At 40.3% G+C, this 20,277-nt stretch overlaps 1 protein-coding gene across 1 annotated transcript in view; it reads left to right on the top strand.

The window, feature by feature from the left end:
* Positions 1-20,277, top strand: part of ITSN1 (intersectin 1) — a 207,935-nt gene that overhangs the window by 65,430 nt on the left and 122,228 nt on the right. Inside the window, exons 3-5 of the mRNA XM_014786824.2 lie at positions 177-269; positions 1,261-1,324; positions 12,630-12,790. Of these exons, the coding sequence (XP_014642310.1) occupies positions 177-269; positions 1,261-1,324; positions 12,630-12,790 (318 nt within the window). The remainder of the gene's footprint in view (positions 1-176; positions 270-1,260; positions 1,325-12,629; positions 12,791-20,277) is intronic.

The raw sequence follows: 20,277 nt of genomic DNA, 5'->3' as shown, positions 1-20,277 counted from the left end.
TACTCTTAATTTTCTAACTTTATATGCATAACTTCCAAGGACAAACAGATGTTAATTTATCAAATCATTTATAACATATTGACAGAATCTTAAAAGTACTGTGGAAATAGTGTGTGTGAGTGCTTTGTTTTTATTTTCTCATTGAATAATTTCTTTGTCTTTTCTTTGGATTGTAGGCAGCCTGGATATCTGGGCCATAACTGTAGAGGAAAGAGCGAAGCACGATCAACAGTTCCATAGTTTAAAGCCAATATCTGGATTTATTACTGGTAATTGGAGTCAGTATTTTTACATTTTTACTTATCATAGTGCATATATCTGTGGAAAACCTATTATGCAAAGCTAAGGTGGGCTCACTTGACTGAGGGGACATTTTACCTGATTTGCCTTAGCCTCGAGCCTGTATTTTGACAGTTGCTTCTCCTGTGATGCATCCAAGCCTTGTTTGCAGTCCCTAATGGATGTCAGAACCATGACACTTGTTTCAGGCATATCACTCATTGGAACTGGTTAAGATCAGTGGACCACATTCTTTAATGTAGTGTTGGACTGTGGTCCTCAAGCAAAAACACCTGCTTAATTCTGATCTGGAACTGGCTTGGGAAACTTAAATAAATTAACAGATTCTGAACATTGAAAAGGAAACAAAAGGAGTTCTCTTATTGCTGTGTCCCCAAATATCCTTTTGTACTTTGCCTTTTCTATGATCTTTCCTGTTTGATGACTCTTCAGGGATTAGCTTTAGAAAAAATGGGATCTAGATTTCCTGGGGACATGTTTTTGTGTGCGTTTGTCTCATACTTCTCTTTAATTTATTAATTCTCGATCACTGATGTGATTCTTTTAATCATTGTTACTTATTCTCCATAAATATATTAGAAGTGCCGAAAATTTGAAGCATAGGTATTGGGAATGGCAAAGAACTTTTTTATAAAGTAGAAGTGTAGGTCATCAGTTTCTCGAGGATTCCTGTAGATTCACTTTGTCATTAATGTGTAGCTGTTACCCTCTTAATTAACAGCAGATTAATGAAAGTGGACAGTCAACCTCTGCCCTTTTGAGATGATTTTTTAAAGTGTTAGGTTCTAAAGTCAATGCTGAGGGATTCATTTTACTGTTGCTTATAGACCATTTGGCTTTTATCATGAATTCAATGTAGTATTTACAGGATTACCAGCCTCTTTCTTATTTTTATAATTTTACTATAATAGGATTTCTTTCAGTTGTTTTCTTCTGAAACTTTCTCCATTTAATTTACAGGTGATCAAGCTAGAAACTTTTTTTTTCAATCTGGGTTACCTCAGCCTGTTTTAGCACAGATATGGTAAGTTGGAACTTCATATAAGCAGAAGGTAAAGTAAAATATTCCAGTAATATAATTTCTAAAGATATAGAAGGAGGGGGCCAGCCCTGTGGCGTAGTGGTTAAGTTTGGCACATTGTGCTTTGGTGGCCCGGGTTCAGGGGTTCGGATCCCCGGGGTGGACCTACACCACTCATCAGCCATGCTGTGGTGGTGACCCACATATAAAGTAGAGGAAGACTGGCACAGATGTTAGCTCAGGGCCAGTCTTCCTCAGCAAAGAAAAAGACATAGAGGGAGAACAAGTATCTCTAGTCTGAAATACTCTACTGCTTCTTACCGGAGAAATTCCTCTGAAAAATATCTTTCTAATGTGGAACTTAAAAAAAAAAACGGTGATGACGTTTGCAAGCTAACACTGTCATAAAGTTGAATTTGCAGTTGTGAAATCTACATTTTGCTCTTTTCTCACCAGGTTGTGTTAGCTTCATCCACATCACCCATACTCATCTGAATGTCCCACGTTTCTTGCTTTATAATGTAATGGTTCTGTATCTTTCACTGAATAAAAAGTAGAGAAAATATTTGAGGGTTAGTTGTGAAATAACCAGTGAAAAGTGAAATAATCAGTATTTATTACAGTGTTGTATAAGGTGCATGCATAATAAATATTGTTGAATTCCTTGATTAACTATCACAAATATGCATTCGGTCTTCTGAAACCACGGGAAAGAAAGAGAATGAGTAAAAAATGGTGGCAAATATAGTTTTGAGTTCTAGGTTTATGATTTTGTGGAGCTATGCTGAGTTCTATTGCCAAGAAGCCACATTTTCCTGCCATGTATGGTTCTTAAAGTTAATGCTTTGTTTCCCCGGGCTCACTAGTGTTGTGGAGGCAGCTTGCTGTAGTGGAAAGAGCACATGCTTTGTAGTCTTACCCGAGTTTGAATCCCAGCTCTCCTATTTTCTGTCTTTATGATTTGGAACATGCATTTATCCTCTCTAACCTCAGTTTTCTAGTCTGGAAAATGGGAAGATTTATGTTTTCCTTACAGGGTTGTTGAGAGGATTAGCAGAGAAAATGTCAATAAAAGACTTAGTGTGGGATAATAGGCCTTCAAAACAAAGCCCAAAAAGGAGCTGCTATCATCATCAGGGACCAGGTATTCTGCATAACTCAGTTATCAAGCTAATTGCTTGTCCCCTTAAATGATCAGTCTTTTTTATTTATAATTTTATGGAAATGAATAAAGATTGACATAGTTCCTTGTTGCCTTCAAGCAGAGTCTACAGAACATAGTCTAAGCTTGATTATAAGCGTCATCAGTGTGAAAATCATTTACTATGTTCTGAAATAGCAAAACCTCTTTGGGAAATATATATGTGTATTTGTGGATGGATATATTTGAACTGAAACTGAATGATACCAGATTCCTGTGCTTTTTTTGGTGTCTGCATTATTTTCTTTTTCCTGGTTGTCAGCATATTGGCTGTAACTGTCTCTTTCAGCTAGTGAGCCTCCTCCTGTGACGTGCTTCTAGGTCTCACTTCTGAACTACTTTGAGCTAGAAAAATCAGATAACCAAGGTTTTTGGAATTACTTTTAAAATAAAGTAAAAGGCTGAGAAAGAGAGAGAGAGCGAGAGCACAAGAACTCATGCACATGTGAGCACAGGGGCTCTGACCTGTCAGTTAAGTGCCTCAGTTTAAATGCAAGAGACTTGTGACATCTGTGTTAATTGTAACAAGCTTCTTTTGCCTTATGTTCTGGCATATGATTGTATTTCACACCATCAGTCAAGATCATTCACTAGAACCTTCCTTTCCCAGGCTTAACTTCCTCCACTGAATTCTGCTTTTATGCTTTATTCCCAATTTATGAAGGTTCATTCATAAAGCAGTCTTATGATGTATACTCTGCTGTAAGAAAATCTCACTTCACCTTTATTCATTCAACAGGGGAAAAATATTTATCAGATATCTGCTATGGGTCAGTGACTGTTGTAGGTGCTGAGGATACAGCAGTGAACAAAATAGACAAGATTCGTGCTTTCATAGAAATTGCAACCTAGTGGAAGGAGGTGGTCAATAACAGTATAAAAATTGTCACATTAGTAAGTGTAATGGAGAAAAATAAAGTATTATCTAGTAAATACACTTTTTTTCAATTAAGACAGTTTTCCAAACTGTTTTTAGATAAGTATAAAGTCATTTTTCCAACTTATTATTTTTATAGTGAAAATTTTTATTAACAATAAAGATGATGAATTGGCAGTCTTAGATTAAATAAAAAATGTTCTGTCTTTAAATTTTTCTGACATTTTGTTAAATTTGTGATGGCATATTTTACTTGACAAGAATTGTTATTAGGGGAAAATAAAACACGCCTCTAAGTATCTTTTCCCAAAAGAAGTATCTTTGGAAAGTAATCGTAAATTTCATGAACCACAGATGTGCCGCGAAGATGATGGAATAGTGGTGTAGTGTGAAGTAAGAGTAAGGTGTGTCTTTCAGCACTAGCTCTGACACTTGTTCACTTTGTAACCCTGGGCAATACTTCACCTTTTTAAATTTAAATTTTTATTTATTTATTTATTTTGGTAAAGAGGACCAGCCCTGAGCTAACATCCATGCCGATCCTCCTCTTTTTGCTGAGGAAGACTGGCCCTGGGCTAACATCCATGCCCATCTTCCTCTACTTTATATGGGACGCCGCCACAGCGTGGCTTGACAAGCGGTGCATCGGTGCGTGCCCAGGATCCGAACCGGTGAACCCTGGGCCGCCGCAGCAGAGCATGCCGTGCACTTAACTGCTTGCGCCACCGGGCCGGCCCCTAAATTTAAGTTTTTAAATTTATAAATAATAACAGCTGACCTAATGAGATAGTTTTCCCTCCCTATCTCTTATGCTCATTTTGTGTTCTCCTGTGGATTTTCTGGTGGGGTCACGGGGAAGGCTTGTGTCCCTTTTGATAGAGAGATGAACGGGTTGGAGTCTGAAGTTTTAGGCCATCTCTCTGTCAGTCATCTGGGGAAGAAGAAGATTTTGGATTGAGAATATAGATTGGAACTATTTCTAGTCTCTCTCCCTCTCTCTGGGCCTTACTTTCTTTGCTCTGGACCTCAGTTCAAATATATGAGTGATGTGGACTGCTGGGGAGTATATGTTAGAAACTTTATAATTTTTGTTCGATGTGGAAACTATATTCGTGTTAACTAATTGATGAACTTTTGAACTGTAACCTACTAATGCTTTGGGTCTACCTATCTATCCGGTCCGATTTCCAAGTAAGAATACAGGAAAACCTGAATTCTCAAAATATAGAGTCAAGTTAGTATGTGTAATGCCAAATTATAATAGTGGCCAAAGATGATTCATCTTCCTAGAAATTGTCTTACTAATAAGGAACTGGAAGGAAACTGGCAAATATCATAGATCCTTTTGGCAACGTAAATGCTTTATGTTTCAACCTTGGCCTGGTGTGAGGAGGAGGGAGAAGAAAGCAGAGGGTCGTGGACAAGGCCTTGAAGGTAAAGGAAAGAAAAAGAGGTTGAAAGAGGGCTTTGAAATCAGAGACGGTAGGGGCCACAGAAATGGACATTAGAGTCTTTTAAGGAGAGAAATGAGAGGAAAGAAGGGAGCACCAGCTGGAAATGGGCCCCGAGGGAGGAGGAGAAAGCCGAGACATAAAGGCAAATATTAGAGCAGCTTGGTGATCTGGTTCAAGGATGAGTCATGGGGGTGAGGCAAACAGCTATGTAACATGCACTGCCTTAGGATACTTTTGAGTATATGTCACAAGGGCCTTCAGCCCCCAACAAGACCAGTTTGCCAAACTCATTTACCAAAAAAAAAGTCATCCTGGACTCTTGTTCCCCTCTCCTCCATCCCTCCTTCATGAGTCTCCCCCATCCTAGCTCATGGCATTGAGCATCTGTCCAGCTGCTGGGAGCTGGGCTTGATTCCTCTCTTTTCCTTAGCCTACATGTTCATTCCATCAGCATATATTTTGATAGTATTTACAGACTTTATCCCTAGTCTGGCCTCTTCTGTCTGCCTCCACTGCCATTGTCCTACTCTGTCATCTCACCTGGGCCCACTGTTGGAGCGTGCTGACTGGAGTCTCGCTTTCACACTTCCCCTTTCCATTCCAGTCTCTAGACGGCAGCCAAACAATTTTCGTGAAAGGTAAATCCATTTAAAACTCTCCATTGAGAAGGAAATCCGAATTCATTACCAAGGCCACGAGGCCCAACGTGATCTGGCTCTTGCTCTTTCCCTCTTCTCTTATTTTGCACCACTCTCTTCCTCAACGTTTGCACTCCGGTTTCACCCACCTGCTTTCTCTTCTTTAAATGGCCGGGCTTCTTGCCTCAGGCCATTGCACTTGGCCTTTCCTCTTTCCTATCAGGAGTTCTTCTAGATCCTCGCATTGCTGACTCCTTACCCTTCAGGTTTCAGTTCATATGTCACCTCCCCGGAGGAGTGCCTCGTGACCACTAGTCTAACATGGTTCCCCCTGCCCACCTGCTCCTCTTGCCCGTTACCTTGTTTCATTTCTTAATAGCACTAATCACGTGGAATAATCTGATTAGTTTTCTTGTTGAGTGTCTACTTGCACTAAAAGATCAGCTCTGTGAGGGCCGACCCTGTCTGTCTTTGTCACAGTTGTAACCTCAATATTTGTTGGATGAATAAACAAACAAACGAATGAATGACTAGGCTGGATTAATCTGCACAGTGAGGGATGAGCAGCCCGTGACGAGCCTGTGTGGATGATGTGGGCTCCTAAAGGAATCCACAGGCTTCAGCTCTGGTGCAGTCAATGAGATGGGGCAAGAGGAGGCTGGTCTTTTCCCTTAATCCTATAATACAAGCAAAATAGTTTCAGAATTGCTACACTCATATCCGCTACAGACACCAAACCCATTCAGTGGAGTTCAAGATTACTTCATAGTTCTTTTTGTTTACAGACTGAGGGTATATGAAGTACTGTGTTTAGAAGTTACTTGGATTAGTTTTTTTTTCCTCCTTCTCTGTAGATAAGTTATTTATTTAAAATACTATTAGGTCTATTTGTTTTTGTTTTTATTCAGTTTAGGGATCTCCTCTCATCTTTATAAAGGACTTAATGTTATTTTTTGAATACATAACAAAGTTCCAAAAGCCAAAACTATACAAATAATTGAACTCAGAGAAATGTCACTCCCTCTCCTATCTCTTCATCCCTGTTCCTACGTATTTTATTAGTTTATTATCCTTCCTTTGTTTATTTCTGTGGAAGAAAAGCAGATCCGTAATATATTGTGTGTACATATTTATATTAAATTATTTCCTCTTCCTTCTTACTTTAATGGTAACCTCCTATAATTGTTCTTTTGTGTCTTGTTTTTTGCTTTTCTCACTTAACAACACATTCTGGAAATCACTCATGTCATTCCGAGGAGATCTTTCTCTCTCTCTCTCTCTTTTTTTTTTACAGTTTCATAGTATTCATTGTGCAAAATATACCATAGTTTATTCAATCAGTCTTCTTATGTTATGTGCATTCAGTTATTCCCAATATTTTGCAATTACAAATAACGCAGCAATGAATGAGGTAAAGCATTTATATATATATATATATTACCCCCACCCCCATTGTTGGGGGTGTATCTTCAGGGTAAATTCCTGGGAGTGGGATTGCTGGATCAGAGTCAATGCATGTATAGTTCTGTAGATGTTGCCAGATTTCCCTCCGTTTGGGGTCGGGGCACTCTTTCCTACCAACAGGGGATGCGAGTGATGTATGGTTTATTTGTACAAATCAAAAAGCTTACCCTAAATATTCAGCATACCTGTGGTTCCTCTCTCATCTCAGCCCTGCCTGCTGCTGTGTACACTTGATCTTAGCCAAAAGTCCGAGAAGCGATGCTGTGTACAGATTTTAATATCAGGCGAAACATTGGGTTTAAGATCAGTTTGTTTTCAAGAGTCATATACAACGATTGTTTGACTTATTTTTTTTTTAGTATATGTGGGTTTTTTTACTTTGGAAGTTTTGTGAATTTCATTTCAGAATTCTCAGACTTCTGGTTAGTGTTTTGGGGGGATTATTAGAAGTGAGTAAACTGAGAAGTAACTATAAGTGAGAGATGAAATGGATGGCAGAGCTGAAGTTGTTTTTGCAGAGATGCCTTGAGAAATAGAATTCCAACTCTATTCCAGTGTGTTGGGGTGGGGGAAGCTGAGCTTTGTAGGAGTAACTACCATATTTCCATAAGGCCTCTGAGTTTTCACTACTAAGGAGTCCTAACAGCTATCTTTTGTTGGGAAAAAATTTTTAAAGAAAGATCACACAAAATTCTCAAAAATATGTTGGGATTGTGGTGGGGGCTTAAAGGCAAGCAAGCGTCTAGAACCTGAGGATTCCATGTTTCCCCTCCTCTCCCATTGAGGCACTTCGGTGGAAAGGTTTCTAGAAACACTCAATTCTTCTAATTAAGCCATTACTAGAAAGTCTCTTCTCCTCTAGCCCACTCATCATCCCACATTGGATATTTCTGTTTCTCACTAAAACACATGTGTTGGGGGGCATTGGTGTGAGGAATAGGGAGTGGGGATCTATCTGCCTGATTTTTTTTTCGAGTATGCATGTTGATGTTGATCGATTGGAAGTTTTTTTTCCCTGAAAACCGTTTGAAATAGCTCTATATCTTTTTAGAAATACTTAGCAAAAGAAGGAAAGTTCACCGCTTCATTTTATTTATTTAACTTCCTTTATAAAACCTGAAAGATAATACAAAAATAAAGCAATAAGGGACTAGTCTCAATTATGAATATAGATGCAAAAAATCAAAACGAAATCTTAGCAAATAGAATTCCCCAGTGTATGAAAACTGACCAACTTGAGTTTATGCTGAGGGTACAAAATTGGTTCAGAATTAAGAAATTCTCTCAACATTGTTCTATCAGCAGATAAATGGAAAAAGAAAACTTGTGATCAGATCAGCAGATGCTGATTAGGCATTTGATAAAAAAATATAATAACCATTTCTAATAAGTAGAAAAAGGAACTGCTTAAATATGTCAGACTGCTTTCTAAAAATCACTACCAAATATTCTTCTAAACAATGAAACACTACAATCATTTCATTTAAACTCAGAACTAAGCAGGGATGCTCACACATTCAATAATATCTTAGAGGCAATAAGACCAATAAAAAAGAGGAATGGTACAAATATTGAAAAAGAAAGTGAACTCCCTTTTTTTTTTTTTTTTTTTGTGAGGAAGATCAGCCCTGAGCTAACATCCACACCAATCCTCCTCTTTTTGCTGAGGAAGACTGGCCCTGGGCTAACATCTGTGCCCATCTTCCTCTACTTTATATGGGACGCCGCCACAGCATGGCCTGACAAGTGGTGCGTCAGTGCGCGCCTGGCATCTGAACTCCGGGCTGCCAGCAGTGGAGCACCTGCACCTAACCGCTATGCCACAGGGCCCGCCCCTGAGCTCTTTTTTTTTTTTGCCAGTTATGTGATTGTATACTTCAAACCCAAGAGATCTTAGTTTGAAAAAATAGTAAGATTCATAGAAGTTTGGTATAATAGCTGAATACAGCATAAGTGATTATTAAAAGCAAAATTTTTCTCTATGCTTGGAATAAACACTAAATATGAAAATGAGGGAAATGTTCCACTTAAAATAGTGACAAAAATGATAAAATTCCTAAGAATACATTTAATAAGAAAAATATTTATATGAAGAAGGTGATATTATTAAAGGAGATTATTAGTAGAACCGAGCAAATGGAAAGACATTGTTTTCTTTGGTGGACAAACTATCATAAATTTGTCAATTCTCCAAAAATTAATTAATATATCTATTGTAGTTTCAGCTTGGATCCCAATAGAATTGTTTGCAGAATAGATAAATGATTTTAAAGTTCGTAGGGAAGGCCGGCCCCATGGCGTGGCGGTTAAGTGCATGCGCTTGGCTGCTGGTGGCCCGGGTTCAGATCCTGGGCGCGCACGGACGCACCAATTGTCAGGCCATGCTGTGGCGGCGTCCCACATAAAGTGGAGGAAGATGGGCACAGATGTTAGCTCAAGGCCAGTCTTCCTCAGCAACAAGAGGAGGATTGGCATGGATGTTAGCTCAGGGCTGATCTTCCTCCCCAAAAAAATAAACGTAAAAAAAATAAAGTTCGTGAGGAAAAAGAAACGTCTATGAATAGCCAAAGTTTAAAAAAAAAAAAGCCTTTCCGTATATCGGAACATACCATAGAGCCAGTGTGATCAGATCATTGTCGTATTGGCCTGGGAATCAGAATAGATAATCCAGAAAGAGGTCTCATATCACATGAACATTTAGTAAGTAGCAAAAATATTTTGGGGGGGGGCTGCCCAGTGTTGCAGCGGTTAAGTGTGCGCATTCTGCTTTGGCGGCCCAGGGTTCGCAGCTTCGCATCTCGGGTGCGCACCGACCCACCGCTTGTTAGCCATGCTGTGGCTGCGTCCCATATAAAGTAGAGGAAGATGGGCACGGATGTTAGCCCAGGGCCAATATTCCTCAGCAAAAAGAAGAGGATTGGCATCGGATGTTAGCTCAGGGCTAGTCTTCACAAAAAAATATATATATTTTTTAGTTCAGTGAGAAGAGGATGGATTAGTTAATAAATATTGCTGGGAAAGCTAGATATCCATCTGGAAGAAATGTAGTTGAACCCTGGGGTAACATATCACACATATGCACACAATTGCAGTTGGTTTAAAGATTGAAATGTAATGAAATAATACAATCTTAGAAAATAAAGGACTGAAAACTTACAAGCTATTATGATAAAAGAAATATTTTATATATAAAAATGTAGAATTTCTATACGGTAAATACATTTAACATAAAATGAACAGTCAGATAATGACTTTTTAAAAATCAACAATTGACAGATACACAATTAGTATCTAATATACAATAAGTTCTTATAAACTGACAAGAGAAAGACATGCAATCCATCAGAAGACTTGGCAAAGGATGTGAATGAGCAATTCATGGAAGTAGGGATCCAAATGACCAAGAAACATATGGAAAGTGATGCTCAAGCTCACTAGCAGTGCATGAAATTCAGATTCCACCGGGTGGTTTGCTGAAGGAGGGGACCATTGATTTCAGGAGGACCGGGGTGCTCCTGTCTGAGGCAAAAAGGAGGTTCTTGAGCCATGGGGTTCTGTATCCTGCTTTCTGAACTTATTTTCCTGAAGAATTGTGTTGACTTGTACAGTTTTTACCTTTTTTAGAGATTTTTAATCTTTTTTTTTTTTTTGGTGAGGAAGATTGTCCCTGAGCTAACATCTGTACCCATCTTCCTCTCTTTTGTATGTGGGATGCCACCACAGCATGGCTTGATGAGCAGTGTGTAGGTCCACGCCCGGGATCAGAGCTTGCGAACTTAACCACCACACCACCAGGCCAGCCCTGAGATTTTTTTTTTTTTTTTATAATTTTATTTATTTATTTTTTCCCCCAAAGCCCCAGTAGATAGTTGTATGTCATAGCTGCGCATCCTTCCAGTTGCTGTATGTGGGACACAGCCTCAGCGTGGCCGGAGAAGCGGTGCATCGGTGTGTGCCCGGGATCCAAACCCGGGCTGCCAGCAGCAGAGCGTGCACACTTAACCGCCAAGCCACGGGGCCAGCCCAGCCCTGAGATTTTTAATCTTTGTTGTGTGTCACACTTTTTATTGTGTTTCATATTTTCTTTCTTTAACTCCAGCAATATAGGATGATTTTCTACCTAACTTAATCTTTTTTGGACACTATCTGGATGTGGCTCATTTAAAAGATTGCTAGTCATGGCATTGTAATTGGAATAGCTGGTCTTGTCTTATAAATTTTTTTAAAGATAGATTTAAAAGATAAATCCTCATGCTTTTTATATCTAAAGTAAAAGAAATGAAATCTGAATGAACATTTTTTTTTATTATTTTTTTATTTTTTGTGAGGAAGATCAGCCCTGAGCTTATATCCCTGCTAATCCTCCTCTTTTTTTTTTTTTGCTGAGGAAACCCGGCTCTGAGCTAACATCTCTTGCCAATCCTCCTCCTTTTTTCTCCCCAAAGCCCCAGTAGATAGTTGTATGTCATGACTGCACATCCTTCTAGTTGTTATATGTGGGACGTGGCCTCAGCATGGCCGGAGAAGCGGTGCGTTGGTGCGTGCCCGGGATCCGAACCCGGGCCGCCAGCAGCGGAGCGCGAGCACTTAACCCCTCAGCCACCAGGCCAGCCCTGAATGAACATTTTTCATGCAAAAGAAGTTAAGTCATGAATATGCGCTATTTGGCTTTGCATAATATAGTTTCTAGTGGCAAGTACAAACTCCTTCCTTTTGCTTACTCTTCTTTGAGAACACACATAATAGCTCATTGAAAGTTGCACTTGACCGTTTATGTTTGAGTACTATTTTCAAATAGTAAACACGTTTGTAAACTCATTTAATTAATTTTCACAGCTTTAAAAGTATTGTATTATAGCATAGCATAGCATGTCATGCCCCCATGGTGAGGTTTGTAGAACCCCACAGAGGAGTTGATGCAATCTAATCAAGTGTCTCTAGAAATAAACTGTGTTTCTAAATGCTCTTTGTAAACAGCCTTATTGTCACATAATTCACAGAATGAAATTCACAGTTTTAAAGAGTATAATTCATTGGTTTTTAGTCTGTTCACAGGGTTGTGCAACCATCACCACTATCCAATTTTAGAACATTTTCATCACTCCAAAAAGAAACCCCATTTGATGTTCAAAATACATGTCCTGGGCCGGCCCAGTGGCGCAAGTGGTTAAGTGTGCGTGCTCGCCTGTGGCGGCCCAGGGTTCACCGGTTCGGATTCCGGGTGTGCACCGACGCACCGCTTGGCAAGCCATGCTGTGGCGGTGTCCCATATAAAGTGGAGGAAAATGGGCACGGATGTTAGCCCAGGGCCAATCTTCCTCAGCAAAAAAAGAGGAGGATTGGCAGATGTTAGCACAGGGCTGATCTCCTCACAAAAAAAAAAAAAAAAAAAAAAACATGTCCTGACACTCAGACTGAAAACTACCTTGTGTATCATATAAGAGTAACACAAGAAAAGGTATTTTACATTTATTTAAAACCTTGCCACTATTTCCAGGTTACTCCCTATAGCTTGGTAAACAAGTTTTTTTATGTTTTGCTTTGTTTTGTTCTGTTTTGTTCTCTCCAGGATTAAGGGAGCTGATTATTTTGTTTTCGTGTGGGTGGGAGGGGTGGTTTAGGAAAGGTTCTTTTAAGGTCATAGTCATTCTCAGCCCATGCTGTTGGTTTGCAGGGCGCTAGCTGATATGAATAATGATGGAAGAATGGATCAAGTGGAGTTTTCCATTGCTATGAAACTTATCAAACTGAAGCTACAAGGATATCAACTCCCCTCTGCACTTCCCCCGGTTATGAAACAGCAACCAGTTGCTATTTCTAGTGCACCAGCATTTGGTAAGTCTGGAAAGGAATTGGTTCCTATATTGCGTTGTATATTTTAAAAATAAATATTTCCCTTTTTTTCCCCCTCTCAGTTTTTAGCATTGTGAAATTCTAGGAGATAATTCGATCTGAAACATGGTGGCCCTGTGCAGGAAGATAGTGCTAGAGGAGAAGGAGCATGTTCATATTCTAACCTTAGGATGAGAGTAATTGAAATGAGAGCAGAGGTACAGATTGTCAGGGTAAAAGGAACAGACTTGCAGTCTGCTATTATGTCTTTTGTTTTTTTTTTTTGAGGAATATTGGCCCTGCACTAACATCTGTTGCCAGTCTTCCTTTTTTTTTTTTTTCTCCCCAAAGCCCCAGTACATAGTTGTGTATCATAGTTGTGGGGTTGTAGCTCTTCTGTGTGGGATGCTGCCTCAGCATAGCTTGATGAGCGGTGAGTAGATCCACGCCCAGGATCTGAACCGGGGAACCCTGGGCCGCTGAAGTGGAATGCAGGAACTTAACCACTACACCACTGGGCCGGCCCTCTTTTGTCTTTTTCTTGCTCTTACTGGATTCTTGACCCTTCACATGGTCACATACTTCCTTTTGGTTTTCTGTTTCCATTACATTTTTGTTTTTTCCTTGTGTTTAAACCACTCCTTTGGATTATGGTATCTGGAAATATATTGTTTAATTCACAGTATTGAGGCAATTGGCCACATTAAATTCATTCTTAGAAGAAAACGAAGCAGGAAAAAATAAACATTCTTATCTCAATTAAAAACATAATTACATAAAAAGTTATCTTTTAGCCAGATGTTTTTCTTAAAAATTAAACGGTAATTAGTTGACTAAGATCACCAATAGTTCTGATTTCTTCTCTGTTGTCACCCTGAACTTTAATTATTTAGGTTGATTTAAAGATGACAGTAATCAGATCCAACATCTGATTCATGGGAAAATTCTTAGATGGTTGAAACAAAACACAGCAATTGTGGTAGACTTTCTTTTCTTCCCTCAGACCTGATATATCTGATGATAGGTGATAAAGTGAAGTAGATTTGGAAGGGGGCAATCAATAGTAATTCAGGTTGTCTCTGATACACTGATGATAAGTTGAGATAAATAAATGCTATGGTTTTACTTAATAGATTTACTCTTAAAAACAAACTATGCATTGCCTTCCTTTTGGTAAGGTTTAGCCACAAGACTAGTTTTTATACGGGGGAGAGGTGCAGGTTTGGGGTTAGGCAAGTAGGGTAGTGATCCAAGAGAAGAAGGAAAAACTCAAGAGTCGCGTGTGAGCAAAGACCAGAAGAGCAGGAGTGAACAGTACAGTAGGCTCCGAGCAACCAGGGCCCTGTTGGTCTCGTCCATTGTGTGTTCACAGCACCTAAGCCCTTAGGTAACCAGCTTATTTAAGTGGAAGTTGCTCTGAATCTCTGAAGGTCCCTGTAGCCAGCATTTGGTCAGTACCCATGTCCCAGCTACAGCGTGTTTGGTTTTCTTTTGGCCTCCCCTCCAGTGCTGCAAGAGGAAACCTGAGTGGAGAAAGGGTCAGATAAGCAGAGGCATCCCATTTCCTCATTTCCCCTCAAACCCAAGTGTCAGTAATTCTTCCTCTTAACATTTAATACGTCTTCTCTTATTCCGTTCTGCTATAGGAATTTCAGCTCTAGAGATATTGCTGAATTATTTTCAGGAGGTGGTGGCCTCCCTGTGCAGAGGGTTTTACTGTCACCTAAGTAACCTGACACTGCCACTCAGGGGACCTAGAATTTCTGATTTGAGTTCCTGCCAGTCAGTCCGTAGCTCTTCGCCTGGCTTCTCCACTGCCTTTCCTCCCCTCCTCATCACATCAATGTTCTCAGTAAACTGTTTTCAAGAGATAAATCACGAGGGAATATCAGAAATTAGAGAAGTTAAAGTACATGATCCCCAGTTTGCCCAAGTTTACTCAAAGATCTGGCCTTTGCTGGTATTTCTAGTTCCACCTCTCAGGTCAACCCAGGGTAATGTTTTTCTTACACATCTTCTGGCTACTGAGAACAAAATAATTGATTACTATTATCATTATCTCCTAGTTAATGTTAAGAATTATCTGACCGTGCATTTCCTAGCCCTTACACAGTGTGTGCCTTCACATAAAGTATTTTATTTGGTCACAACAATAACCCTAAAAATATGCAGAAATTACCCTGTTATCAGAAAACCAAGATTCTAAGAAGTTGAATAATTTGCTTATGACCAGATTTCAAAAAAGGGAGGTAGAGCCTATCCAAGCTCAGTTTTCTTAAAGGCTCTCGACTTCCTTAACCTTCTCTCTCCCTACCTTCATTATCCACCAAACCATCTGGGTTACGTGGGGCGTCTCTCTTCCAGGGTTCGTTGTCTGCATGTGTTAATGCAGATGTTGACACACTGTGGAATTAAGGCCAGCTGGGGGTTGAGGAGTTGTTTTGTTCAGCTCCCCTATGTTAAGAAGAGGAAAATGGGTGCAGTGATGTTGTGACTTGCCTAAGGATACCTAGCTGCATCCCAGGGAATTCTATAAGTATGCCTGGTACCTTCTTCCTTCAGCGTTGTTTGCACATGGTATAATTCTTCTTTTGCTCTGGACCCAACTATTTCAGGGGGAGTTTATTTTTCTTTTGTTCGATTTTTTTTTTTTTTTGGCCAGAGTCTGTGGTTTTATTGGATTAAACTAATATTTTTAAGCCTCTATTGTGTGTCCTAGTTGCTGGGAACATGGTGGGACATCATGGCTCCTGCTTCTATGGAGCTTGTTGTTAAGTTGGGAGAAGCAAGTGAATAGATAAATAATTCCATAAAACAGGGTGATATGATAGAGAGGGACCGATGGGACAGGGTGGTCAGAGAAGAACCTTCTGAGGAGCTGACTTAGAGATGAGAGCCAGGTGAAGACCTAGAGGAGAAGCCTTCCAGGCCCAAGGAACAATTGAAAAGGTCCTAAGGCAAAAATGAGCTTGGTGTGTGTGAAGAACAAAAATGAAAGCATTGTAGCTGAAGTATTGGTAGGCCTTAAGGTCAGGGAAGTGAGACAGGAGCCAGGTGGTTTAGGGCCTGTTAAAACCACGAAGGAATTAGAATGTCTTTTTCCAAGTGCAGTTGAAAGCCACAGAGAAGTAGGGGAGTGACATGGTTGATAGACACTTAGAAAAAATAATCTGTTATTTGAAGACTGGATTGCAGGGGGATAAGAGTAGGATGAGGGAAATCAGTAAGGAGGCCTTTGCCATGGGCAAGAGATGATGGTGATTTAGATCTGGGTGGTGATAATCGATGTGGAGGATAGGACTAGATTTGTTATAGCATGTATTTTGGAGGAAAAGTTAATCAGATTTTGACCATGTTAACCTTGAGGGGCCAAGTAGATTTCCAAGTTGAGATGTTAGGAAGAATCTGTGTCTGCAGCTCGGAGGAAGGATCCATCAGCTCTGGGAGAGTTTGAGTATGGATGGCATTGAAAGCCTGGGGACTGGGTACGATATCTTAGGAGAAGGTTGTGAAAAAGATTTCAATCTTAGATGGAACTGGAGGATATAAAATGGAGAATCTTGCACATCACATGTGTCCTCAGGAAAACAAAACTTAAGGACTGAGAGACTGATTTCCCCTGAATGCCTGAAAACTGAAACATCCCTCAACCAGTGAACATCCACCAGAAACTTCTCACCATCCTCAAGCCAGTGACCTTGCCACTTGGACTCTAACTGGAATTCCCCTCTCTTTGCACTCCTTGCCCATAAGTATGGCCCCCCACCAAAGCCTCAGTGGACTCGCCTGTAGCTTGCTACAGTTTGTGTGTCCTGAATTGCAATTCTTCTGCTATTTCCCAAGAAACTCGATTTCTGGCGCTTCAAGCTTGCCTCAATTTTCCTCTTTATTTAGGTTGACAAAATGTAGCTAGGGTAGACAGAAGACCTATAGGACCAAGCCTTGGCAGTCTGTGACATGTAAAGGGTAGTAAAAGGGAAGAAGCCAGAAACAGAGTGAGGTGGCAGGAGGTTGGTGTCCTACTAGCCAAGAAAAGTGTTTCAAGAAGGGAGGTGTGTTCTGTTGTTTGAATTGCTTCTGAGAGATTAAGGATAGGACAGAACAGTGACTGGATTTGACAAGGTGAGTTTGTGTATGATCTTGATAAGCAGCTTCATTGGAGTGGGAAGAACAAAAGCCTGATTGGAGACTTGGAAGAGGGGAGAGTTTAGCTATAAAGGGGAGACAGAGCTGGAGGAGCATGTCAGCTGAACATTGGCGTGTTTAAGATGGGAAGTGCTCCCACATTTTTAGAGTAGAGAGGGAAAACTCAGTGGTTGAGGAGAGATGAGAAAATTTCAAGAATTAAGACTCAGCATAGAGGCTGGCCCCATGGCATAGTGGTTAAGTTTGGCCCACTCTGCTTCGGCTGCCCGAGTTTGCAGTTCAGATCCCGGGCGTGGACCTACACCACTTATTAGTCATGCTGTGGTGGCAACCCGCATACAAAATAGAGGAAGATGGGCACAGATCTTCGCTCAGGGCTAATCTTCCTCAAGCAAAAAAAGAGGAAGATTGGCAACAGATGTTAGCTCAGGGCGAATCTTCCTCAGCAAAAACAAAAACAAAAATGCTCAGCATAGTCAAGAGGGGTGGCATCCAAAACACAGCCTCCAGTAGCTGTATTTATTTAGAAATATTCAGAAAATACTCATTCATTCGGCAAAGGTAGGCAATTGGTAAAAAGATGACAGTCTTTGCAGTAGCTATTTAAAAGCTGAGTAGGTCACTTGAAATGGAAAAGTTATGATGTTAGAGAATAATTACAGTGATTGTGCCTGGGATAGGAAGGCCTGAAAGATCTGGAGCAGTCTAGTCCATATGAACTCTCAGAACTGACCCAGCAAGGCTTCCTTCTGGGACAGGATCCACACTGAGGAGAAGTGACTGGGCGTGGAATCAAAATTGAGCAGGGCAGTGACACGGAGACAAAAGAAAGAGAAAGTCCAGAGCAAAGTGGGGGCGGAGAACGGAGACGAAATCCCAGGAAGCAGGGCTCACATAAAAATGTGCAGGGCCGGCCCTGTGGCTTGGTGGTTAAGTGCGCGCGCTGCGATGCTGGCGGCCCGGGTTCGGATCCCGGGTGCGCATCGAGGCACCACTTCTCTGTCCATCCTGAGGCCGAGTCCCACATACAGCAACTAGAAGGGTGTGCAGCTATGACATACAACTATGTACTGGGGCTTTGGGGGCAAAAAATAAAATAAATAAAATCTTTAAAAAAAAAAAAAATGTGCAACAGGCGGTATCAGGCAAGGTCAAATCCCACACACAGTTATTATTAGAAAAGAGAGAATGAAGAGCTGAATAACACCCCCATGGACAATGACAGCGTTCCAGTAACCTGCTAGATTCAAAATAAGTAAAAGGATACTAAGAAAATGATACAAGTCAGGAGAGACCAGCAGAAATCAGAGTTTTAAAACCTCAGAAATAAGGTGACAGAACTCAGGAAAGAATGAGCAATAAAAGAAAAAGTCATTTCAGAGAAAAAGTCATTTCAGAAATGAAGACTAAACTAGAAACCACACAAGAGATGCTGTCTGAAGAGAAATAGAAGGTAAAAAGAGAAAAATTTCAAAAATTAAAAGGAGAGAAAAAGGATTTGAAAAAAAGTGACACGTGTTGAAGGCAAAGAAAATTGCGTCTCTGGTTAGTTGGAGTCCTGCAAAAGGAAACCAAAGCCGGGGAATAGAACACAGCTGAAAACTAGTTCAAGGCAACTTTCTTGAAATAAAAGATTTGAAACTGTATTTGGAAGAGTAAATCATATGCCTGAAAATATCAACCTGGAGAGTCCATTACTAAGATACATTCTAGTAAAACAAATTTGGGCATGTAGAAAAAGAGCACATGACTTACAAGGGAAAGAAAATTAGAGTATCTTCAGACTTTTCTGCAGCAGAGCTTTATGCTGGAAGAAAATGGAGTAACGTATTTAGGATTCTTAAGGGAAGAATGAGCCAGGAATTTTGTGTCCAGAAAAACCACACCAACCAATTTTCCAACTCTCCGGAGACCAACTTAGTATCTTATAATTAAATTCAATTCTGACGCCAACTACCAGAGTTAGTGTTAGATTCCACTGGTTTAAGGGCTCAGTCCCACAAGACTGCCCACACTTCAGACTCCAGTCACAAGTAATGGGTCCCCAGGGTACCCACGCTTCTGTCCAACTTGACTACGAAGTGGGGGGTTTCCATGCCCCCATAATTTGCTAGAAGAGCTCAAAAGTCAGGGAAACATTTACTTAATGTTTATCAGTTTGTTATGAAAGGTATTGTAAAAGATGCAGATGAACAGGCAGATGAGGTATATAGGGCAAGATCTGGAAGGGTCCTGAGTGCAGGAACTTCTCTCCCCGTGGAGTTGGGGTGTGCCACGCTCCCAGCCCGTGGATGTGTTCACCAGCCTGGAAGCTCTCCAAACCCGGGAGTATAGGCGTTTTTATGGAGGTTCCATTATGTAGGTATGGTTGATTAAAGCATTGGCCATTGGTGATTACCTCAGTCTCCAGCCCCTCTGTCCTCCCATGAGGTTGGTGTGGAGGTGGGGGTGGGGGTGGGGGCTGAAAGTTCCAACCTTCTAATCATGCACTGGTCATCTTGGTAGTCGTTCCTGTGACCAGCCTCCATCCTTCAGCTATGTAGGGACACCCAGCCCCCAGTCACCTCATTAGCATACAAAAAGACACTCTTTTACACTCCAGAGATTCCAAGGGTCTTAGAAGCTCTTATATGAAGAACCAGGGACCAAGACCAAATATTATAACAAAAGATGTTCCTATCACTCAGGAAATTACAAGGGTTTTAGGAGCTCTGTGCCGGGAACCAGGAACCAGGATGATGAAGACCAGATGTCACATTGTGATATATTCTGATAATTATTGTGATATATTGTGATAATTATTGTGATACATATCACAAGCTGGGTTAGAGAAACAAAAAAGAAAGGAAATATTTATTTTAGTTCTCTCATTTCTTCGTTTATTGGTTAGAATATTTCTCTAAGGAGAAACTTCCCCATCAAATGTTTGGTTACTCTGAGGTTCAGTATGTAAAGGAAAGGCAGGATGAATGTTTGATTTATTTTCCCCCTTTATTTACTATTTTCGAAATAATGAATTGATTACCTCTGGTGACCAATTACCAATTTTTTTGTTTATTTGTTTTTAAATATCATTATGAATTTGTGAATTTAATTCTATTTGGTGGCTTTCAGTCCACTGCAGTTATTATTCTTATTGATCCTCATCTTTGGCCAGTAGATCTCTCTTCAAGTTGGGTCTTGAGCCCTTTTGATGTGATCCTTGACGTAATTTTTGGTCCTCTTCAAAATGATTAATCTGAATTCGTATTTTAAATGGGAATATATTACAACTGGAATGTGATTTTCTTTAGGCAATCCTGGATTAGTTATCACTGAATGTTGAAATGTGATTTAATGTGAAT

The sequence above is a fragment of the Ceratotherium simum genome, chromosome 27 (assembly GCF_057802395.1).
Source record: "Ceratotherium simum simum isolate JZ-2026a chromosome 27, ASM5780239v1, whole genome shotgun sequence".
Taxonomy (NCBI): domain Eukaryota; kingdom Metazoa; phylum Chordata; class Mammalia; order Perissodactyla; family Rhinocerotidae; genus Ceratotherium; species Ceratotherium simum.
This window is presented reverse-complemented; position numbering and strand designations above follow the sequence as displayed.